Source organism: Mesoplodon mirus (genome assembly GCF_964341445.2).
Source record: "Mesoplodon mirus genome assembly, chromosome: 5".
Taxonomy (NCBI): Eukaryota; Metazoa; Chordata; class Mammalia; order Artiodactyla; family Ziphiidae; genus Mesoplodon; species Mesoplodon mirus.
The window spans coordinates 157,546,898-157,572,035 of record NC_138980.1 but is presented as its reverse complement, the minus strand read 5'-3'; the positions used below and the strand labels follow the sequence as shown (position 1 = coordinate 157,572,035).

Sequence of the window (25,138 nt, the reverse complement as noted above, 5' to 3'; positions counted from 1 at the left end):
ATGGATTCAGGACCGAAAATTGGGCAAAGCGTTGTTACTCTTAGGACTTTGTGTATTTTTATTCAAGTCAAGTAGGACCTTAGCAGTTTAACTTTATATTTTTATTCTAGGGACCAAATAATAAATTAAAAGTCACCAAAGTTTCACATGGATCAGAACATTTTAATTACAATGATGACTTTACTGTCTATAATAGCAGGAAGGGGAGGAAGGTAAAGCAAGCAAGGTGCCTAGGATACAAAGTTTAAGGAGGCACTCACTGCCCGGGGTAACATGATTGTTAAGCCCTTCACTGGCACAACGTTGAGAGTGAATGTCTCCTTAAATTTTGTGTCCGGTGTGTCTTGATTGCCTCACCCTAGTCCCAGTCCTGTAGAATAGTAATCATGTGTTTCTACTTTACCTTGGATTGCTAAGTACTGATTCTGGGTCTCCAACATCTCTAAAACATTGGATTCATTCATTCCTGTTGATATTGAAGAGACCATTTCACTTGCCGTGTCTCCCTGGCTATGGTGAATGTGTGCTGTGCTTTCCAGATCCCCGTTTTAGGGTAGAGACACACTCATTCCATCAGCTGCTGGGAATGTTGGTAGCTGAGGACTGTCAGCTGAGTTGCTCTCCAGGAATTGCCTTTATAAGCTGAAGAAAGCCACTTCATCCAAGGTCATGCATCTCGTAGGGGTCTGACTTCAAGGTGAAGCTGGATACTTTGCTTCAAACTTGGGCATCCTAGCTCCAGAACTCTTGGTGGGATTGTATTGCAACTCAATCCCTCTCTCTGCCTAATTCTCCTGCTTCACTCTCCCACAGATATTCTCATCATGAAAACATTTACCAGTAAATTTCCTGCATACAACTCTTCTCTTAGAGTGTGTTTCCCAGAGAACCATATCTATGAGAGTTGGTGCCAGGTGTGGTATGAGGAAGCCAACCCTACAACGAGATTTTGGAGCAGGATCATCTGCCAGCTGACTGGCATTGAGGACAGCATCAGTGGTGGCAAGTGGAACACAGATCACCCCAGGCTTGTAGCAGTGCATTCACTAAAACTGTCACAGTTGGTGTACTGGGATGGGATACCAATGGAAAGGAATTTATGGGTGGATTGTGGAAAGGAATGCAGAGGTAGGGGCAATACCACAGGTGTCTGAGAAGTTTGGTGGAAGTAGTAATTATAAGAACTGTGGAATTGGATGGCTATTCCTGGGGAAATTTAATCAAATAGAGTAAGACAATGAAAACTGAGGGATATTAATTATTAATTAAAGGTTAAGTATGAAAGCCAGAAGGCCTTTTGGGCAGCATATAAGCAGACACCTCCTGCAGCTGGAGGGCAGAAAAATCAAAGGGATCAGGCATAGTGCATATAAGAATACTAGTGCTCCAGAGGTTGAATTTTTAACATTAGAAAGTCTGTGATACCAAGGCCATGGCCCTGACTGGGAAAGACTAGTAGCCTATGACATGAAATGGGGAAATTGGAACTTCCTAGGGCTGCAGAAAAGGCACACTAATCCCTGTTAAAGGACCTTCCCCCCAACCCTCTTGCTTGAAAACAACTTGGAAGCCTCTGCCATGCAAGACAATAAGAAGTCCTCTTGGGTTCCACACCCATCTCATATCCTGGCTACCAGGTCAATAATTAGGGTAAAATCACAATAAAACTCATCTGTGGAAGTTCTGACCTGCTAAGGAAGGATAGCAACTTTACCTGGAAAGAAGTGCAAGAACTTACCAACATGGTAGCTGCTGCTGGGAGGATGTGTATGGAACTGGGTCCTGAGGGTGCTGCATGAAGGGAAGTTAGAACATAATAAAGGAGTTTATCACGGGAGCACGCTTCCATGATACATGATTTAACACAATATTGGCAATGACCCTGAAAAGAAAGGGAAGGCTCACATCAAGCGAAATAGAAATCCCAGAGCTGCTGTGGTAGGCAGTGAAAAACAGATCAGAAGTTTCAGAGAAGAGGGCATGCTAGAATAAACATACAATCTAAGGTCAGTGAGCCCATTAGCTGATTATGTTCTGGGAAAGGGCCCAGAGAACAGTCTATTTATCAATGTATTAAAAAAATGCTCTGGTGAGAGGGCAGCAGATTCACTGAAATGCTCACTGGTATTTGTCCTTGATGATAGGAGATGCCGATATAGAACTGAGCTTCCTGGTAACAAGGGGATAATAGGATTCTAAAATAATAAAGACCTGTTGGTCTTTAATCATCAGAAGAAATGAGGCTACAAAATCAGAGGGGCATTGGGTGACTGGGTTTGACCTCTAAGAAGGCTCAGAGTTGGTTAATAGAAGATGTCTTCCCTAGGAGCAAGACAGAAGGCAGGCAATAAGGGTATTGCTTAATTTATGCAATCAAGAGAAATCGAGGATGGATGATAAAAAGGCTGAATGCAGCCAGACCCAAAAGTCATGATCCCTTGCTCAGTTTCCACACCCCGAGCTGTTTTAAGACCTAGAACCCCTGAATTAAGGGAGAGGCCATATCTTCAGGAGGAAGGACCCTGCAATACCATAGCAAGTGTATATGGTAACAATCCCCCTAGTCCTTTCCCAAGGACACCTATGGCATTTACGCAGATAACCAATCACTGGGGAAAAGGCGATACCCAAACATTACAAGGACTGTTGGACCTGGGGTACAATTTAACATTGCTATCCAGGGAACCAAAACATTTTTGTGGACCACTTTTATAGGGGGGCAAATGGGAGACCAGGTGATAAGTGGAGTCCTGACTCAGGTCCATCTCACAGTGGATCTGAGGGTTCTATAAACCCACCAGTGAGGAAAGTCTTCAAAGGACTTTTCTGTATAACAGGAAAGAACAAAAGGAAAGTAAATACCAAGTTTCAAGAAAACACAACAGCCCAATTTACATAATACAAGTTATTCAACCTACCTTGATGTACTAGTTAGGACTAGGTTCATGTGTATTGACCAAAAACTCAAACAAAGAATGGCATAAAATTATGAATTCATTCACTCTTGTAAAAGAAGCCTGCAGGTCTATCATAGGGGACTCAGACACTGATTTTTCTATTCCACCATCCTTAACATGAGGGCTCTATTTTCAAGGTCATTTTATAGTCTGATATGATTGCTGGAGCTCCAGCCATCATGTACATATACCAGGAAGGAAGAATAGAGAGGACCAAGGGCCTTAGTGCATGCCCTCCCTTTAAAAAGAGCCTTCCTGAAATTTTTACCCAACTTCTAGTGTAACTTGTAGTTACATTTGATTAGCCAAACTTCATTTCACATGGCCATGCTAAGTGTCAAGGGAGGATGATCAATAATAGTTTATCAGCAGAGAAGATTGTTTCCTTGAATAAAGTGGGGTTCTAAGGACAAAGGGGAGAATGGACATTGGACGGACAATAGCCCTGTCTGCCATTGCCATAGATGGCATCCATGGCTCAGAAGCTATATTCAGTAGATGTCCTTCAGCTTTAAAGAACTGGGAAAAATCCAAAGCCACATTGCCTGTATTTTGTCTGTACCTTGAGCTCCTCTCAAGAATCCATGGGGAGTTTTCATCTTAGAACCCATCACCTCAGTGCTCCCTCAGTCTCCCACGCTGGCTCAAGCCAGAAGAGACAAATTGTTCTCTGGGCTTGTCCTACTTGGTTTCAGTTTGTGGTCAAGGAGTCATACCTCTTCCCTAGGTGACTCTCAGTAAAACTCACCATTTTAGGGTAGTATGTTGTGGAATTTTCTGTCCTCTAGCATGGTAGATTCATATTTTAATGGCTGCCAATGAATCATGCATCTGGTACTCACTCCTTCCCACACTGACTCTGGCCTTGGCCAGAGTACTGCCTTCCCACACTGACTCTGGCCTTGGCCATGTGACATGCTCTGGCCAATGAGACATCAGCAAATGTCAAGCCAGAGACTTGATATATGCATTTGTACTGGGGCTTGTATTCTTGGATCACCTGTAAGAATGTGTAAGAAAGCTAGGCCATCTTGTTGGAGAGGTTGCAGAGATGAGAACTGAGACTTAACAGCCAGCAGCCCCAGCTAATCTCCAGGCATGTGAGAGAGGCTCTCTTGGATCTTCCAGCCCTAGATAAACTACCATATGATTGTAGCCACATGAGAAATCATAAATGAGAAAAATCCCAGAACCACCCAGCTGAGCTCATTTTCAGAATCATGAGTAAATAAATGGTTGCTGTTTTAAGCCATTATATTTTGAGGTGATCCTTTACGTAGAAACAGAAAACTGAGACATATTGGAAATTGCTCAGAGAAGTTATGGCTAGGGTTAGGGTTATGGGTTGGTCATATCCCCTAACCACAAGGCTATGGTTTTAAGAATGTGCTCTTCAGTAAGCACGTGTTGTTTTTGGCCACCCAGCATCCATTCCTCCCTCGTTTGGTAAGAACACTAGGATTTTACTCAGGGCAATCAATTATTCAATTCTCACATGTGATTCCTTTGGTCACAGTGTTTAGACAGGAAGAAGTAGGTGACTTAATTCAGACAATTAAAGGCCTGGTCCAGGACTTTTGTTCAAACTCTCTTTTCATCTAGAAAGCAGACTCTGAAGTTATGAAAGATCTGAGGAAACTGGTTTGGCCCTCCTCTTTGGTAATGGAGACATACCAAATAGCCACTAGAAACATACTGAATTTTTACTGTAAAGAAGTTCCTAAAGGAAACCCTCATGTAGAGCTGGAGGGAGTATAAATTGATGCTGCCATTCTGCTGTAATCTGACCATAATAAGTAAAGTAAAAACACATATACATGTTGATGCAGCAAAATATAGCCCAGGGAAACTCTAATATAAGTCCAAAAGTGGACACAGATGAAGATCTTCATCAGAGCAGTTTCTGGTAGCAGAGAACGGACACAGGTATCAAAAACTAGGAGAATGGGAGTTCCCTGGTGGCCTAGTGACTGGGATTTGGCACTGTCACTGCAGTGGCCAGGGTTTGATCCCTGGTCGGGTAACGGAGATCCTGCTAGCTGCACAGGGAGGCCAAAAAGAAAAAAAGAAACTGGAGGAGTGAACAAGTAAAATATGGTAGAACACTATGCGGCATTCAAAAGTAATGATGTAGGCCAGCAACATGGCAGGCTAGGAGGTCTCAACGCTTGCCTGCTCAACGAAAATAACAAAACAATAAATAAGCAACTACAAACTGATGAAAATAGCTCTGAGAAAGCTCTGGACTGTAGTGAAGAAGCAGTAGACACTCTGCAGGGCTCAAAAATGGAGGATGGCCACATGGAAAAGAATAGGAAGCATTGGGCTTCCCTGGTGGTGCAGTGGTTGAGAGTCCGCCTGCCGATACAGGGGACATGGGTTCGTGCCCCGGTCCAGGAAGATTCCACATGCTGCAGAGCGGCTTGGCCCGTAAGCCATGGCTGCTGAACCTGCGCGTCCGGAGCCTGCACTCTGCAACGGGAGAGGCCACAGCAGTGAGGGGCCCGTGTACCACAAAAAAAAAACCAAAAAAAAAAAAAAAGAATAGGAAGCATTTTACCTGTGTCACCCATCCCCCAGTCCAAAGCAGTTTGGCACTGAGCGGGATCCCCTTGGAGGGATTTTACCCCAAGTGGCAAGGGACAGCAGTAGAAACACAGCAAGCCTCATTGCTGTGGACATTTGCAAGCTTTGCTACTGAGGACCCCCGCAGTCTTCACCAGCACCAAACCCAGCTAATGGAGCTGCCCAGAGTCCCCACTGCTGTGTCTTCCCCAGGGTTGAAACTGTCACTGTGGTGACATAATAAAAGCTATATATGACAAGTCCACAGCTAGCATCATACTCAACACTGTCAAGTTAAAAAGACTTCCCCCTTAAGATCAGGAAGAGCAGATGGCCACTCTCACAAGGAAAAGGCAAGGAAAAGAAATAAAAGGCATCCAAATAGGAAAGGAAGAAGTAAAATTATCTCTGTTTGCAGATAACATGATTTTATATATAGCAAACCCTAAAGGCTCTCTGAAAAATTGTTAGAACTGTACATGAATTCGGTAAAGTTGCAGGATATAAAATCAACAAACAAAAATCAGTTGTGTTTCTTTACACTAACAATGAACTATCTGAAGAGCAATTACGAAAGCAATCCCATTTACAATGGCATCAAAAACAATAAAATACTTAGGAATAAATATAGCCAAGGAGGCGAAAGACCAGTACACTAAAAACTATGACATTGATGAAAAAAGTGGAAGAAGACACAAATAAATGGAAAAGATATCCCATATTCTTGGATTAGAAGAATTAATGTTTTTAAGATGTCCATACTACCCAAAGCAATCTATAGATATAATGCGCTGCCTATCAAAATTCCAATGGCATTTTTCACAGAAATAGAAAAAGCTGTCCTAAACTTGTATGAAACCATAAAAGACCCCAATAGCCAAAACAATCCTGAGAAAGAAGAACAAAGCTGGAGGCATTATACTTCCTGATTTCAAACTATATTCAAAAGCTATAGTAATTAAAATAGTATGGTTCTGGCATAAAAGCAAGCATATAGATCAGTGGATCAGATTTAAGAACCTAGAAATAAACCCATGCATATGTGGTCAACTAATCTTTGACAAGGGCACCAAGAATGGAGAGTCTCTTCAATACATGGTGTTGGGAATACTGGATATCCACATGCAAAAGAATGAAATTGGACCTCTATCTTATACCACTCACAAATAGTGACTTGAAATGGATTAAAGACTTAAATGTAAGACCTGAAATCATAAAACTCCTAGAAGAAAACAGGGAAAAAGCCCCTTGACATTGGTCTTGGCAATGATTCTTGGATAAGACACCAAAGCACAAGCAACAAAAGCTAAAATAAACAAGTGGAGCTACATCAAACTAAAGAGCTTCTACACAGCAAAGGAAACAATCAATAAATTGAAAAGGTAACCTATGGAATAGTAGAAAATACCTCTAAACCATATATCTGATAAGGGGTTAATATTTAAGATATATAAGAACTCATACAACTTAACAGGAAAAAGCAAATAATCCAATTAAAAAATGGACAAAGGACCTGAATAGACATTTTTTTCCCAAAGAAGACATACAGCTGGCCAATAGGTATATGAAAAGATGCTCAACATCACTAATCATCAGGAAATGCAAATCAAAACCACAATGAGATTATCACCTCATACCTATTAGGATGACTCTTACCAGAAAGGTAAGCGATAACAAATGGTGAGGATGTGGAGAAAAGGGAACGCGTACACTTTTTGGTGGGAATGTAAATGGGTACAGTCATTATGGAAAACAGTGTGGTGATTCCTTAAAAAATTAAAAATAGAGCTGCCATATGATTCAGCAATGCTACTTCTGGGTATATATCCAAAGGAAATAAAATCAGTATCTCAAAGAGATATCTGCATTACCATGTTCATCACAACATTACTCACAATAGCAAAGATATGGAAGCAACCTAAATATCCTTCGATGGATGAATGAATAACAAAAATGTGATATATATGTATATGTATATGTATATATGTATTACAATGAATATACAATGGAATATCATTCAGCCATAAAAAAGGAAATCCTTCCATTTGCGACAACATGGATGAAAATTCAGGGCCTTATGTCAAGTGAATAAGCCAGAGAAAGAAAAATACTATACACTGTATGGTATCACTTATACGTGGAATAAAAACAAAGTTGATTCCATAGAGAAACAGCGAATAGAATAGTGATTACCAGCAGCTAGGAGGAGGGGGATTGAGGAGATGCCAGTCAAAGTGTGTCAACTTTCAGTTATAAGAAGAATAAGTTCTGAGGATCAAATGTACAGTCTGGTATTGTACACTTGGAAGTTGCTGAGAGTAGATTTTAAGCATTCTCACTACACACACACACACACATACACACACACACACAAATGAGTTACCTCTATGAGGTGATATATGTGCTAATCATCTTGATCTTGGTAACTCCTCCACAATGTATATCACATCATCACGTTGTACATTAAATATGTATAATTATATTTGACAATTATTCATCAATAAAGAGATGACCAGTTCTAAAAACTAAACAAAATGAAACTAATGATGTAGATTTTCCCCCTAATAGTTTTGTTAAGATCAATCCTTGACACTCTCTGTGAAAATAAGAAGTAGCATAATACAGTTTCTGTATTAGAATAACACATGTATGCACAAGACACACTCTTTTTTAAGAATATAGACTTATCTACAGCATGTATTAAACACATAAAGAGGATCTTATACAGTGAAAGGAATATGAAGGGAGCAATGAAGGGGAGAACTTAAAATAAGACAAGAACCGTACAGATTGATCATGAATGGGCCAAGAACTGAGGATATAGTTAATTAAAACAGTTGTACCTGAGGTTAAACAAAAACCCCAAAATGATTCACTAGAACATGAATGACTTGCAATTTGAGACAATTTGTACACTTATATACACTTGAATATGACAATTTGCCCAAGTGGAAAGTCATTTCCATATCTCACCTCCAGACTTCCAAAAGTCTGCAAAGCAACAGGGTTTATGTTAAAATAATTCTTACTATTTTCCCCAGGCAGTTAGTAAAGGGAAAAAGAACATAAAGGCTGAAAAGGGATTATTTTTGTGGGAAGGATGAAGAGAAAAGAAGAGCATTTAATGTAGAGGAATTACCAACAATTGAAAAGGAACAATGTTAGCTTGATGAAACAGTTTTCTCCACTAATGTCAGGGCGAAATTTGATGTCACAACATGATCACCAAAAATACAAGAGGGCAAATGTCAAGAATTTTCCTGATGTTTTCCTCATGGCATTCTATTCTATTTTAGTCTCATGCATCAGCTTTCCAAGATTGAATACCTCTTGGAATGTACTTGCTGGAAAGAAATAAAAAACTATATCTCACAACATTGTACACGGTGGTAACACAAAGTTTCCTCATAATCTTTAATTCCTGTTCACAGCGTTACAAAAGATAATGTACTGATTTTTTTTTTTTTTTTTTTAGAATACTGAATTTTTCTCTTAGCGAGGAAATAATCAAGAATTAGGTATGAGTGATGAGGTCCTGGTATGTCAATGTGTTAAGATCTCTTGAAGTTAGTATTTAGGATCTTTGGCTTCTGATATTATTTGCATAATCGTAACTCCAACATGATGATATCTGAATATTTAAAAAGTTATATTAGAAGTTATATATAGGAATATATATGAGCTTATTTCTCTTTGAATTATCTTTTTCCTTTCACTGCTTTATTATTTCTCTTCTAAATTCGGTTTTATAGGAAACTTGCATTTTTTTTTTGGATTTATCATTGGTGAAATGAAATTTCAAGTGCCTACTACATCATTCTTGAAGGAGAGAATGCAGGATTAAAGAAAAAAAAAATCCCAGCCCTCATGGAGTTTACATTCTAGTAGATTAATGCTGATTAATTTGGAGTATAAACTGCTCAATATTGTGATATAATAACATCAGGAAAATGATTTTTATAAGATTTTTACAAAATGTTATGTTTATAAGGTGAAATTTGATATATTTTTGTCCTGATAATGTTTCTCTTAAACTTTGCACATTTGACTATTATAACATGACTATCACATAGATTCAAATATAACTTGGGTCAAATCATATCCCCAAATAAAACAAGTGAATGTCTGATGCAATAGGTTTAAGCTAGAGAACACCACTGCCCTTGACACACTGTAGATGTTTAAAAAGGTTTTTTGAATTGGACAAGAGCATGCAGCCCTGGGTCTGACATTTTTACAGCCTTGGTTTTAATACATTAGGACATTCTACTCTTTTCTCATTACTTATGGTAATATTCATGATCTATAATTTAAATACATTCCTTCCAGTACAATCCTCTTTGTGCTTCCATACAGCATTTGCTCCCCCTTATCTTGAAGGTCCGGCCCCTTGCAGGCACCAGCCACTTCTATTTCTTCCATTTTTAAAACTGCTCTCTGATTTACCCTGTCTCCACTTGCTCCATTTAGCCTGAGTTTCTGGAGGAGCCTCAAAGCTGTGAAGGGTAGCTGTGGGCATGATCTCTTGCTCTCTTTGCCCCACTATGCAGAGGAAAGAACACTGAACAAGCTCCTGCCTCAAGCTTATCAGGAAATATCTGAGTCTGGGAATCCAGGGCCAATATCAAAGTGATTGCCAAAAAGTTTCCTCCAAAAAAGCCACTGTTAAAGTTAAAAAAAGAAGGCTTCTTAAATAAAGTCTGTTGTGATCAGGCAATAGATAATTCCAAACAAGGTATGCATAAACCACCTTGGTTTTGGGTTTTAAATTCATTCATTCACTCATTCCATAATGAATTTATGGAACATTGATCGAACATTTACTTGGTATAGTACTCTTCACCAGGCATTGAAGGGAATGTAATAGCAAGAGCTGCCATTTATTAATTTCCTACTGTATACGAAGCACTGTGTGTCTATCAATATATTTTTTTTCTGACTCTTACTTCTACAGCACCAGGGCAAGACCATTATCTCCATGTTAGAAGGAGAAAACTGAGGGAAACGAGGAAACTGAAGGGCAAATAGGTGAGGAGATTAAGGGCAAATAGGTGAGGAGATAATCTCGGGACATGTTGTGAGGCTTCCAAATGCATGCTGTTCCCGCAGGACACCGCTCTGAGGACTTGATCCCTATCCAGACTGCTTCCTTGTAAATGGAAATAAAATTGAGTGTGATCACGACCCTGAGGGATGCTGTGGGAACTCAGATGGGAGAGGTGACTGTTGCTGAGGCTTGCAACTGTTAGTAAAACCTTAAGAAAAAAAGTAGGAGAGTAGAATGCAATGGCTGTGCATTTTGCCCTGAGAAAAATTCTCTAAAATTCCATTTTATATTTTTACATACCTTCTTAAGTCCTTTTTGGAATAATGCCATGTACAACTAACTAAACAAATTAAATGGAGTCAGAATTGTTAGGATAAAGTTGAGGCACATACACTTGTTTTTGTGAATCTAATGATTTATATTAAATGACTTGTCTATAAATCAACGGTGAGAATTCTTGATGTAGCTTGCAAATCCTAGAAAACCTCATGCCAGCAACTCAGGTTAAATCACAGATGAGTTCTACATTTTTCGGAAGTGTTTCTAATGTCATTTTATCTCAGGACATCTCCAAAGAAATGAAGAGAGATTGCAGTTGATGGAAACCTAGGAGGACAGTAATACAGAAACAAATCTGATCATGAGGAGATAAATCTGCTAGAGCTGTATTTTCAAAAGAATCCCTCGAGGCCACATTTAACTGCATTTTCTGATGCAATTAAATCATAAATTTAAATAGAAAAAATATGTAATTGCTTTTACTTACAGTGCTGGCAAAAAAATGTAGATTTGTATAAAAGAAGAAAAGAGATCAATTAAGAGAGTCCCTGCTAAGGAAAGCTAAAACCTAGAGGCAAGGTTTCAATTTAATTTTTTGCCCTTTATTGATTTTCCTCCCATGTCTTGAATGGATGGTTCCCTCTAAAAGATCAACTATATGTTAAAAACAAAATCTCAACACTTATTGAATTACAGAAATGTTCTTGAATTATGTGTAATATTCTTTCGTCTTTTCTGCCTCTAGGGGGAAGTGTGTTTTCAACAATTCTGTCCCCAGAGGACACTTTCTTTGTGGGCTACAGGCTTCATAGGGTTATTCTTCAATATGACTTCAGGGCTGGCTTAACAAGGGAGAGGAGATGCTCTTTGAAAGGCACTTTAGAGGTTGCTGCCTGGATTCTGAGGGAGATCACACAGACTGTGACAGTTGGAGAAAACTTCCTTCTGATAGCATTTCTAACACATTTCAAAGAATCACCGGTTGAGGTTCCCTATAGAATGTTGTCTTCCCTGGTGGCAAAGGAATGCCATAGAGACATGATTTCATTTCACAGATGGAAAGCAAACAGTTGAATACTTTATAGAAAACTTGCCACTTGATTTTAGTAACAAAGTTAAAAAATAGGATTTGTGGATATTGATGAGAGTTCTAAATCCTATAAAAAGTCTATTATTGATATTTTCTGTAATATCACATTTAGGGCTAACATTGCTTTTTATTTGGCTAATTTTATTTTATTTTGCAGCATTTCCCTGTAACTTTCTTTTGTTTTCATTCAGTAATTGTAGTCAGAAAGAATGCACTCAGTGAAAAGGTTAGCAATCTTTTGAATGTTAAAAAAAACTGCTTCTTTTTTTTCCCCATTTCAAGTTTTACAGAATTGAAGGGAACAATATTGAAAAATTGAGTCCAAGGGACGAGTTATTTCTATTTTTTCTTTTTTCCTACCTTCTTGATTTGATTCATCTTTGTGATTATGATGCTGCAAAAGTTATACTATAATCTATTAGTAATTGTGTTACTATGATGCATATTTTCAAAACAGCTTCATATAAAATCAAAGTTTGATATAAAGCATGTTACTCCTTAATGAAATTTAACTTTGTTCCCAACACTCTTTTACATGGTATAATAAATACTTATTTCTAATCCAATCCCATTTAAAAATATTCTCTGGGAATGAAGAGGTATTTAAGTATGCCATTTATATTCTTTGGCCTATATTCTTCACGTAGAGAGTGAAGGGTCTCAGGCTAGGTGACTTCTAAAATTTTTCCAGCCCTAAGATTGGAGAACTTCATGATATTCATGATATGCACACTTTCAGCTGCTTGGGAAAATCTAACTTGATGGAAAGTGAATAAACTGGTAATGTTAAATCCATATACATATATTACTTGGCAGGTCTTCCTATAATCTTGTGGCTATTTTCATTTGAAAAACTTTCTTCAAAAATCTGAATTTCTATAAAATGATGTCATAGGGATGTAATGTACAGCATGGTGACTATAGTTAATAATACAGTATTGCATATCTGAAAGTGGCTAAGAGCAGATCTTTAAGTTCTCATCACAAGAAAAAAAGTTTTTGTAATTCTATGGTGACAAATGTCAACTAGACTTGCGGTGGTGATCATTTCACAATATATACAAATATAATCATTGTGTTATATCCCTGAGACTAACATAATGTCATATGTCAACTATACCTCAATAAAAAAAATCCTGCTCAATGGAAACATTTCTGCTCAATGGAAAAATGTAAGGGGTGCTTTGAGCATCAGCAAGAGAGGTAACATTGGCTTTTCTGGTTCTGCTGCCTAGTTTGGGGGCTCTCCCTTACACGGTTTGTCAGTGGTCTTGAATGACAAACTGGAAGTTGAGAGCTCTGATCCAAAGGCCACTGAGAGGCTGCGATGACTCGCTCTAACACAAATGCACTGACTACCCTGTCCGTGACCCTTGGCGCGAACGGGCAGCGCCTGTTAGGGGAGAGGCGTTCACACCCGGTGCCACTGAAACCCCAGCCTTTCCGACTAAGCCTACGTTACACAGTGTGCGGAATCATATCGCCATTGGCCAGTGTTCCCCAGACACGGGGCATAGCGAGCAGTAATAGTAAACCTTGGTTCCTTCACGTCTCCTGGCAACCAGTTTCGAAATCCATTAAGACCCTTGGAATTCGGGATTTAGCTTGTTTCTCTCTCTCTCTCTTCCCTCCCTCCCTCCCTCGTTCCCTCCCTCCCTCCCTCCTTCCTAGGAGTTCAGGGGGGATTTTATCGCTGTGAAGCTCTAAATCTCTATTTCCAGTATGTGAGGACTACCCTTTGTGTGGAATTAAATTGTACACCGATGCCTCGTTTGCTACTGGTTAGCAGCTGTAATAAAATAAATGAACGTTTTCGCAGGAGTAAGAAGGTCCTACTTGAAGAGTCAGGGATCACAGGGCATAATCTGAACTCTGCCCCGGAGGATGAGACGTTACTCATAATTACATTTACGGTGCCAGAAAGAGCGATAAGGAGGGTGCTGTTAAAGGTGTCGAACTCTGATGCCTGAAATTGCCACATCTCCGGAAGCCCCAATTCGCCTTCTTATCGTCACAAATGAGAGCGACTGCTCTTTGAGGCCTCGGCGTTAAACAAGGAAAAATAAAACAAAGACCAAAAAGCAAACTCAGCGCCTGGGGTGGTGGCATCAGGGTTACAAGTCGGCTACAAGTTTCTGCCGAAAGAGGGCGTTGGTCTAAGACTAATAGAAATTGGTGGACACGGACGCCCAAATGAAAGACCATTTAAAAACATTCTCAATTTATTTTAATTTGTTGGACTTCAGTGTCAGAATTCACCCGTCCAATGTAGTACGTTCCCACTGCAAATGACCTCGGTGTGTTACCACGTCCAGAGGGTCAAGCTCCATTCGGACCTGCCCTGCAGCGCGGCGGACTCCGGCGAGGCTCCTCTGGCCAGCGACTTCTCCACGGCCGTTTCCACCCTCGTCTCCACCGCTGCTGTGCCTGTGACAAGTGGCAAGACTGGGTCTTGGACGCAGGACCTTCCTCGGCACTACCGAAGCCGGAGCACAGGGTCTCGCGCTGCCCGCAGGAGAAGCGGTGGGATTTCCGAGCGCACGGATTGGAGCGGAGGACGCGCCTCCACCCGGGGGACCCTCGGGGTGAAGCTTTAGGGAGAAGGTCTCTTTACTTAATTACCTGGCTTAGCAAATAAAGCCCAGAGGACGCCTTGGAGATGCTTTTCAAGCTTTCTTTCTGCCACCTTCAGAAGAACTGTTCTCTCGCCTTTGGAAGCAACAAGTTTAGCTTTTCTGCTCGCAGCGCGCCGGCGGAGGTGTCCGTGCGCGGGGACACTGGATGCCCGGCAGCGCTGCGACTCTGGCGCGAACTCGCGCGGCTCAGGGGGAGGAGGCCGGCGGGGGTGAGGAGCGCGGGAAGGAGGGATAGCGGGGACGCCCGGGCTGGCTGGGCGCTCCAGGTCCGCGACCGAGCCGTCTGCCCCGGGACCTTGGTCTCTGTTCCCTGACCTTGCGCCAGGGGACCGGGAAAGTCGAGTGCACGCCCCGAGTGGGCGCATCAGGAGGGAATGTGGCTGGAGTGAGAAAGAGGTGAGAGTCAGCGGGACCTAGGGTGTTTTTTTTTTTTTTTTTTTTTTTTTGTGCAACGAAACCACCAATTTCCAGGGCCACCCCCTTCCTTTAATCCTGTTGTTTTTTGCACGGCGTGGTGTGTGTGTGTGTGTGTGTGTGTGTGTGTGTGTGTGTGTGCGCCAGCGCGCGTTTCTTTACTTTCAAACATATTTCCATTTTTAAAGCCCAGAACTGGAAAGAGAGCTGCCGCGTGCGGGACCAGGGAGAGGCGGGGACCCCGTTACACCCAGGTGGCGGTGTAGCGCGTTGGGGGCTCCCGCCGGTACAGAAGTGAGCGACTGTGGCTTTAAGGAAAAGGCCCAGGTCTGGCGGGGAGCGGGAGTTAGGGACAGGGGAGGGGGTGGGAAGAGTAGGGGTGCGGGGAGGAGTCCTGATGTAAGAATGTTAATGAGAGGCTCCCCTAGCCCAGCCGCCACCCCACCCCCCACCCTCCCCACCCGCTGGAAATACAAGCCGGGCCTCGGCGCGCCTTGTGTGGTAACACGCTCAGCCGCTGCCACGCTATTTAAACGCGGGTTATGGATCCAGGAACCGGCGCGAATCAATGAGATCAAACGCGAGGGAGATGCACCGTCAATTACAAGCACTTGGACAAGTCTAACTTTTTCTTCTTTTACAAATACGCTTTCAAAAGCAACCTTAGCAATGCCCAAATAAGAAGCCACCTCTAAGCAAAATAGTATATATAAAGGGAGGGCGAATATATATATTTATAAAAAGTATATATATATAAATATATTACAGGAGTACAGGTTTACACCGGGTGAACTTTTTTTCTTTTTTTTTTTAAACGAGTGGCATTGCAGAGGAGGACTCTTCCTCTCTATCTTTTGGCGAGTTAGTGAAGGGGGTATTCTGTTTTCTTAGAGCGCCCAAGGGGGCGCAGGGACCTCGGAGAGAAGAGTGGGGAGGAAAGAGGAAGGGTCGGTGGGGGGCAGAGGGCGAGTCCGCAGCGAGGGCAGGCGCTTTCCTGCGGCACGATGCCGTCCCTGCTGGTGCTCACTTTCTCCGCGTGCGTCCTGCTCGGTTGGGCGTTGCTGGCCGGCTGCACGGGTGGCGGTGTCGGCGGGGGCGCGGGCCCGGGCGGCGGGCGCCGGGAAAGAGAGGCGCTGCCGCCGCAGAAGATCGAGGTGCTGGTGCTGTTGCCCCAGGACGACTCGTACCTGTTCTCCCTGGCTCGGGTGCGGCCGGCCATCGAATACGCGCTGCGCAGCGTGGAGGGCAACGGGACCGGGCGGCGGCTTCTGCCACCCGGCACTCGCTTCCAGGTGGCCTACGAAGACTCGGACTGCGGCAACCGCGCACTCTTCAGTCTGGTGGACCGCGTGGCGGCGGCGCGGGGCGCCAAGCCCGACCTCATCCTGGGGCCTGTGTGCGAGTACGCGGCGGCGCCGGTGGCCCGGCTAGCGTCGCACTGGGACCTACCCATGCTGTCGGCCGGGGCACTGGCAGCCGGCTTCCGGCATAAGGACACGGAGTACTCGCACCTCACGCGCGTGGCGCCCGCGTACGCCAAGATGGGCGAGATGATGCTCGCCCTGTTCCGCCACCACCAGTGGAGCCGCGCCGTGCTGGTCTACAGCGACGACAAGCTGGAGCGGAACTGCTACTTCACCCTCGAGGGTGTCCATGAGGTCTTCCAGGAGGAAGGCTTGCACACGTCCGCCTACAATTTTGATGAGACCAAAGACTTGGATGTGGACGACATCGTGCGCTACATCCAGGCCAGTGAGCGAGGTGAGCAGGAGTGCGCCTCGGGCCCCTGGCCCTAACCCAACCGCTCTCCGCGGCTCTCCCTACACGCTCGTCCGCTCCTCTGGGGACCCCACTACCCGCTGCGGCACTGCGGACCCGGGGAGGGCGCGTGCGCTTGGACTCGCCGGGCTGTGCGCTGTCTGGCTGCGACGACCTTTGACCATCATCCATGGCTGTGGTGGGGTGTACGTAGAGCGTCCCGGGGAGGTGGTGGAGCCTGGGGGAGGGGCATGTGAGCCCGCAACGCGCTAGTGTTCTGGTCCAACAGGTGCTGTCAAAGCTCCTGGGTTCTTTCTCGCTTCCCTGGCTCCGGCGCCGGGCTTGTGGTTAGGGGCTCACTACGGGTGCCCTTCTCCAACCAGGGTCTGAAAGCGTGACGAGGCCGAAAGAACTGGTTACCCGGTCTTTGCCGACGTCCGCCCCCTCCGAGTGCGGAAGCGTACGCTCTACAGCCGACGCTCCGCCTCACGGTCCGCTCCGGTCTCCAGGTTTCCCGGATGCTCCTCGCACAGATCCCGGCTTTCTTTTAAAGGCTCATTGTATCGCCCTTCTCCTTCCTCCTCTGGCCCCTCCAGCCGCTTATGAACGGGCTTCTGTGGTTTCCATCAAAAATGCCTCGCAGTGTCTGGACTCTGGCGACACTCACTGCCCCCGGCGCGTTCGGCATCGCGGTCTAAAGCGCAGGCAGCTAGACTTTGCTAGAGCGCGCGCGCTGGAGAAGCGGGCGCTGAACCTGCTTTCCGCGTCCCCCCGCCCCCGCCCCCTTGTAGTTTTCTCCGCGGGTCTTTGGGGGTTTGAATAACCACCAAACTGGCCAAAGAGCTCAAGGTTGAGGGTAGTGTCTATGGCTACAGGGAATGGGAGGAGAAGTGGCCGGTCACGGATATATAATCGCGGAACCCCCCAGTGCGGCTGCCTCATTGTACTGCAGAGTAGACCTGCGGGATGGCGGGCGGAGATGCCAGCAGAGCGCAGCTCCCTCCTTACGGATGTCAGGTTTGGGTGCATAACGCTCAGGGCATCCTGCCTGCTCCCGCTCGGCGCGCACGCGCCTCGATTGTCAGTGGGGTGCAACCCCAGCAAAGCTCCCCACTACCGGACGCGGGGAGACGGAAGGGGAGAGGGGCCCAGTACCCCACGCGGGGAGACGGAAGGGGAGAGGGGCGGAGCCAGGCGCGGGGCTAGCCCACGACTTGGCACGGCTGGGCACCTGGGCGCTGGCCGTGGGAGACAGCGCAAGCGGAGGCAGGGGGCCTCAGGAACATGTGAGGGTGGGTAAAGGTTCCAAAGAGGATGGCGCTGCGGTCATCCCCCTTCCCAGTGTGACTACTTCGGACTCGGAGTGAACGCACTCTTCAGAGCGAAGAGGCGGGAAGTGTTGACAGTGGGGATGCACGGCCAAGTTTTGAGCGTTCGAACTCCAGGCTGTCTGCGCCGAATTCCTGCCAGCCAAGCAGGCGGGGCGCCGGCTTTGCTGATTATGAAAAAGGACACTTGTATACAATGGCTGCGGATTCGCCACGCCAGGCTGAGAAAGCCACATCTGCTCTCCCACTCCCAGTCCCCAGGTTCCTGCAGACCCCTGCAGACCTCGGGCTGCTCTAGCCCCCGAACCTGATTATTCAGCTCTCGCTCTCGAGGGCTTGGAGCTAGGAGTTGGACACTTCCCAGCTTGGGCTGGGGATGGGGGTGTGTCCGCCTACGGGCGAGATCCGCGGTCTGCCAATGCGTCCGTGATGCTACTGCCCTGAAGGTCTCGATGCCAGCGGTGATCTCCTCGCACGTGGCCTGGGATTCGTGGCCGAGGTCAACCCAGAAGAGGGCAGATCGAAGCCACCGGGGGGCCCCTCAGCCTCACAAGGGTGTGGCTGAGCCAGAGGGTAGGGAGGGCGCCAGGGCCCTAGTGGGCCTGGGGGCTTCAAAGAGCTTGGGCTGCAGTCTTGCTGCTGATTATTTTTTAATTCCGAAAGCCTTGTAGATGTTCCCAAGCCTCTTTACTTTCCACTCCCCCCCGCCCCAAGTTTGAATCTAGTGGTGAAAGTTTGCTTGACTGACCGGTATGTTTTACAGGTGATAAGGTTACCATTCTTACTCTAAAGTACATTTCCAACAGTGACTTGGCAGTTGTTCAGAAATATAAAACAAAATAATTTCTCCCCTAAGCCCTCCTCCCTCCCCTGAAATTCCCTACTCTCAGGAGAGAAAGCTGCTTGATAACAAAGCTCTCTCTGGGGGTCTTTTAGTTTTACTAATCACCTTTATTTCACCATAAGTGGTTAATGGGTTAAATAGGGGTCCAGTACAAGGATTTAGTGGAGTTTGAATTTTCAGAGCTCTTGGCCTGGCTGAGGCATTCACTGGGGAGGGAGCTTGGGCTGCCATAAACCTCTGTACCTCAGGCTCCTCAGGTAAAGTGGGGGGATGCTGGGAGGAGTAAATGAGCTATCTTACAGGAATGCCCTGAAACAGGGCAGATGCCTACTGAGTGCTCAATAAACCTAGGTTTTATTAGAGTTGTTATAATTATTTTATATATATGGTGATAATTTCTTTTACCAGAAGGTGAGACCATGTCAAGGGTGAGAAGCAGACCCTCTGGATCTGGCGGCTGCACTCAGCTGCTGCAGGGCCTGCCCAAGTCACTTACTTTCTCAGAGGCTGAATTTCCTCTTCTGTGAAACTGAGGTGGGATGAGAATCAGGCCTCTTCAGACTGGTATTTGGTGGTTCTGATTTCTGCTCACTCAAGTGTAAGATGGAACTGACTCTATTTTTGTCTTTGAAAATTCCATATTAAATATCATAGAACTAGAGAGTCCCTCCCTTTTTTTTTTTTTTTTTTTTGCGGTACGCGGGCCTCTCACCGCTGTGGCCCCTCCTGCTCCGGACGCGCAGGCTCAGCGGCCATGGCTCATGGGCCCAGCTGCTCCGCGGCATGTGAGATCTTCTCGGACCAGGACTTGAACCCATGTCCCCTGCATTGGCAGGTGGATTCTTAACCACTGCGCCACCAGGGAAATCCCAAAAGTTTTAATCTCTTAAAGGGTAAAAGTGATAATGCCACTATCTCTAATAATAATATAACTAAAATTTCATTTGGCTTTGTGTGTGCTATAGAATGAAAAACTGAGGGGTATTATTTATTCTTCTTAGGGATTTACTATCAAAATCAATAATGAACATTTTTTTCTCTCATGTTTTTAGCTAACATATATCACTAAAATACACACACCTGAGCATATATTAGTTTTAAAAAGTCAACTACTACCCTCAATATTCTATACTCAATGATAAATTTATTTTTAAAAAGGGAAGTTTAAAAATAAATATTTTTTTAAGCAATCAAAACCAGCAGTTGTTTTGTCTGTACATCTCATAAGATGCAGAGCTAGAAGTGTGTGCACACACGTTTTTGTATGAAGAACTGTAGTTTTATCTTTTCAGTTATTAATATGTCAGTATTCTTGGCCTGCATAACAACTGTAGTGATAACAGTATTTAATCAGTAGAAGAGTCATTTGTTTTTAGAATTAGGCTGGGGTAAGTGACAGAGAGGTTGGTCAGAGTTTTTAAGCAAAGAACCCATGATAAATGCAAAATAACTAATTCACAGCAGGGGGTAAAAGGAGCATTGTAGGCTGCGGTGTAGAAATTCTGAAAGCCTTTGGAGTAGATGGAACTTTGTGAACAACAAAAAAATAAAGGTGCAGTCTCTATTTTGCAAATGAAACCTGTTGCTTATGTAAAGTAAAAACAGCCAGAGAGACATATATATTTTTAAATAATAGATTTAGAAAATGACACAAGTCTTACTAGGAACAAGAGTTTTCTATCTCCTGCTCCCCATATCTCACCTCCCAGAGGCAACTATTTCCAACTCCTGTAGCTATGTCTGTAGGTATTTGACTTCATACCTCTAAATAACATTATTTTTTATTTTTTTCAGGTTTAGGTCTTATTTCTTGCCATCCCAGGGGAAGATAGTGATTTAGTTTTCTTCTACTGCCTGTTAACCACACACTCAAGCTTTCCTTCCAGTCACCCTTTCAATATGATTGTGTCAGGATTTTTTTGGTTAGCTCAGTATTCAGTGTCTGTATTATTATTACCTTCTAAATGTTATATGTAGTTGAGCCATATAAGCTACTACAATGATATTTCTTTATTGCCCTTCTTGTTTTCCTTGGGGTTAAAACAATAGTCTATTTTTGCTTAGTTTCCTATGAACTTATAACTAAATCATCTACCAATTCTCTATTTTAAGCCTCCTGAGTTGCTCCAGTTTGGTTATTTTCTAAGCATACCACATGGTTGCCACTCTGGATTCTTTCTTCAACATCCTCTGCAACTCTATCACCTCTCCCTTTTGAGCTAGATCCCTATGTGTTCCTCTTTCTTGGTTTATGCCCTTCTTTTGATGGAGCACATCCTCTAGGAGCTTTCTGAGAAAGGATGGATGAGAGTTAAAGTTTGAGACCTTTCATGACTGAAATTTCTTCTTCCTACCCTTATACATAATTATAGAATTCTAGGTTGGAAGTAATTTTTCCTCAAAATTTGAAGAATTGTCAATTACATTCCAGTGGTGCTATTGGAAAACTTGATTTGATTAGGATTCTTGACCTATTGTTTGCTATTTGCTTTTTTTTCTGTAAATTTTTAGAATCCCCTTTTTCTCCCAGTGTTTTTGCTTTTGTTTTTTTTTTTTGTGGTACACGGGCCCATCACTGTTGTGGCCTCTCCCGTTGCAGGGCACAGGCTCCAGACGCGCAGGCTCAGCAGCCATGGCTCACAGGCCCAGCCGCTCCACGGCATGTGGCATCTTCCCGGGCCGGGGCACGAAGCCGTGTCCCCTGCATCGGCAGGCGGACTCCCAACCACTGTGCCACCAGGGAAACCCTCTCCCAGTGTTTTAACATTTCATTCTGATTGTACTTCTGTGCCCATATTTTGCCATATGCCCTTTAGGGTATTGAAGTGTAAGTCTCTTCCGTTCACAAACTCATGTCTTTTAGTTCTGAGAAAATTTCTTAAATTAATTCTTATATCCCCTCATTTTCTCTGTTCTCTCTTTCTACAATTTGTTTTATTTGGATGTTAGGCTCTTTGATTTGGGACTCTGTTTTTCTTATCCCTTTTCTCCTATTTACCACCTGTCTTTAAAAAAAAAAGTTCCTCTTACTTAGATGTTTCTTTGGCTACTCCCACAGTTACTATTGAGTTTTAGTTTTAAATTTCTGCTGTCATATTTTCAATTTGCAGCACATGGCATATCTTGTTTTGCTTCCATGGAATAACCTCTCTTTTCCCTTGTAAGTTTAGAATTAAATAGAAGATGGATGCAAGAGTCAGATGGAGAATATGAAAATGTCATTTTTATTATTGATAACCTATTGGAGAACATGGGTTTAGATCTGTTGCCAAAAGGGCCTGCCTGCTATTACTTCCCCTCATAATTAGGCAGGGTCATCCACTAAATCACAGGTAGTGCTGCAGGCCCCCCTCCAGGACAGGCCCCTTACTACAGGGTGAAAGTTGCCCGTAATGTGTACTCTCTGCAAGCAGACACACCCCAAAGAGGAAGGAAGAAAGGGCTGAGTCCAGTATGCCCAGTTGTCTTTTCCAGACTCAGCAATCAGACAATTCCCTCCTTCTCCTCCCCATGGGAATGGGGGGAGAGGGACAAATGAAGGCACATGGGGAGATGAAGAGTGTCCTTCTGTTAGAGGTTGCTCCAAATGTAAACCTGAAAGGGGGAAAGGGTAGCACCCTAACTCAGGTATGCTTCCTGGATTGTTTTGGGATCTCTGAACTGACTTCTCTAGCCACCCCTTTGTACTTCTCTCTGCTATTCTTAGAGTGATTGCAAGAACGTGTTGCAGTAGGGAGAAGCCACTTAACAGAAGACATTGTGGGAATCAGATAGTGGAGGGTAACATGGAACATCACAAATTCTTTGGCAAGGAGGAAAAGCTAGAGCAGAATGATGAAAAGTCTACCCAGAAACTTGGAATCGCATCATCATTTCCTCTTCTAGAAGGTTAACAATTTGACCAAAAAAGTTAGTACCTATATATTTAAATATATATTTAATATACTTAAATATACTTAATATATTTAAATATTTATATATTTAAATATACTTAAGTATAGCAGAAATTATTTTAATTGACCTCCACTTAAGCAGCTTGCAGCATTAGCTGAAGCTCTCCTTTTCTCTATAAACTTCATTGGCTGTTGGTGAACGCTGGTAGCTGGTATACTTCTCCCATGTTTGCCAGCACATTTCTCATAAATCTGTGTATACCAGTTGTACTTATTATTATAAGTATGCAAGTTAATTAGTTATTATGTAAACTGATGAAACATGAGTAAGAAGAGAAAGCTATTTCAGTGAAAACTATTTTAAACATTCCGAAAGATTGTATAGAGGCATGTTGCTAAAAATACTTGCTGTTGAATTAGGCATGAATGAAAAAGCCCTAACAGATTAGGGAACATTCTACCAATCTAGAAGGACTCTGCATTCTGACTGCTCGGCCAGTGTCTTTGAGTGCTTGCTCCAACTTAAACTGGGCAATAATGTGCACTATGGGTTTGTTTTGTGGAAGAAAGACAATACCTGGCCCATGAAGATGGGAGTTAGGATTTCATTTTCAGAATTGGACCACATTGTCCACACAAAACAGATGAGATCTACAATAATTCCAGTCTGCTCAGATAGGCCCAGTGCTGCTCTGGGTCACTCTTGCTTGGTCCAAGCAGGTACTGCCATTTAAAGAAAGAATGTGTCTATCACAAGGGGTTGGTCTTAGGGGTGATGGGAAGAGAGAGGAGGAGAAGGGCCAGGGCTGTAACAATAGAAAAGAAGTGATAGAGAGGCCAGTGTTGGGCACAGCCCATCCAGGACTTGGGGAAGCCTGTGCTCTGGCCTGAGGACACAGCCTGTTCAGGCCTGGGCCAGGTGTAGCACTTAGATGGACGCTTTGGGTTATCAAGATCTGATGTCTTTGGATGCTTGAACCCTGCAGCTGATCTCCCTGATTCTGACTTCATCCCCACTAACATCCTTCTGCTTATAATTTGGCTACTCAGTGAGCACTCCCAGGTCTATGTCGGCACAAACATGTTTGTGACCATTTTGGTCCTCGTTGATATTAATCTTCACTTCAGATTATCTAAAAATGTCTGAGTTAGGTTATCAGGATTCTGCTCCCCCAAGCAATGACTCTACTCTTTATGTGGTGACAGAATCAGGTTCTGTGTCTTAGGTTTAGAGCCAGACTCTGGATTATGATCAAGTGATCAAAAAATGATGAGGTCTGCCAGTGGAGAGTCAGCCAGAGCTTCCTGGACCCTCCTGGTGATGCCCACCCTTGGAATACACACTCTTCAAACTTGTCCTGCCTTAGCCCAGGCTGTTTTGTGAGACACCTTGGCTCTTTTGTCATGTAAAGGACTAGAATCAAATCGGAGCTAAAACAAGTGTCTAGGTCATAGTGAGCAATCAGGAGTTTCTTCAAAAGCTTCCTTACTGAGACATCTTGAAATTTGACTATTTATCCGAAATATATAACTATATTTCCAGGCACAAACAACACCTACTCCCACAGTTATAAATCTTTCGGAGTTTTGTATTGTTTTAAAAACTTGTTCTGCAGACTTTTAGCCTGTCCCCTGAGCCCTTTTGTCGTAAGAAATGTCAGAGTCATGATCTAACACTCTGAATTAACCTGTGCAGTCAACGAAATGTCAACAAGCGCCTGGCCCTTCATGCAGGCTGCCAAGAAGGCTTTGGCACAGCCTGAAGTTTGTTCTGCATCTTTCAGCACCCATGCTTTTACAAAGAACATACACAGCCTGCAGGGCTGGCACGCATGGCAATAATGTGGTTATGGCACCCAGGCTTCTCCTCTCCTCCATGTGTGCAGAAAAGCACAGCGGGCACTGTCTTGGGGGCCAGGGGCCATCAACAGTGATCAAAATAACTGGATGGAGGCCAGGTCCCCACTTCCCTCTAGTCCGTTGCAGCTCTTATGGGGCAGGCGACACTATTCTGCAGCTGCTTAGAGCCTCTCAGCTCTGACAGTGTGGCTGTGAACTGAGAGCACGTGGGGAGGGACCTGGAATCTTGGTAACTATTTCCTATATATGTTGAGACAGCTTGAGAAAAAGGGTTCTACATTCAGGCTGCAGAAAGCCTGTAGCACTCGCTGCATCCTCTGATTTGCCAAATGAAAGCTTTCTGAGGAAAATATGTTTACTATGTTAGTAAAAGTATAAAAAGCAGTTGACAAGCCTCACTATCTTATATTGGGCAAACCTGGGAATTTATTTGAAGTATTTTTTTTAAAGAAATTCATTTTGAAACA

At 43.8% G+C, this 25,138-nt stretch overlaps 2 protein-coding genes across 3 annotated transcripts in view; one reads left to right on the top strand and one right to left on the bottom strand.

The window, feature by feature from the left end:
- Nucleotides 1-14,019: 14,019 nt before the first annotated feature.
- LOC309805232 (uncharacterized protein) lies at nt 14,020-15,014 on the bottom strand. The gene is made up of 2 exons (XM_082623159.1): nt 14,561-15,014; nt 14,020-14,365 (listed from the first exon to the last, which is right to left on the bottom strand). The coding sequence occupies exons 1-2, from the start codon at nt 14,937-14,939 to the stop codon at nt 14,241-14,243; spliced, it is 504 nt and encodes a 167-aa protein (XP_082479285.1). The 5' UTR covers nt 14,940-15,014; the 3' UTR covers nt 14,020-14,240.
- Nucleotides 15,015-15,458: 444 nt separating this feature from the next.
- Nucleotides 15,459-25,138, top strand: part of NPR3 (natriuretic peptide receptor 3) — a 69,958-nt gene continuing 60,278 nt past the window's right edge. For both annotated transcript variants that reach the window (XM_082623158.1, XM_082623157.1), the window contains exon 1: nt 15,459-16,749. In XM_082623158.1, coding sequence (XP_082479284.1) covers nt 15,993-16,749 — 757 coding nt within the window. In that variant the 5' untranslated portion in view covers nt 15,459-15,992. The remainder of the gene's footprint in view (nt 16,750-25,138) is intronic.

Excerpts from the sequence above, each read along its gene's own strand:
- LOC309805232 (XM_082623159.1), bottom strand. The coding sequence starts at position 14,939 with ATGCGCCCACTCGGGGCGTGCACTCGACTTTCCCGGTCCCCTGGCGCA. Across the intron at positions 14,366-14,560 it reads GGCTTTATTTGCTAAGCCAG|GCACAGCAGCGGTGGAGACG; the intron begins GTAATTAAGTAA and ends CACTTGTCACAG.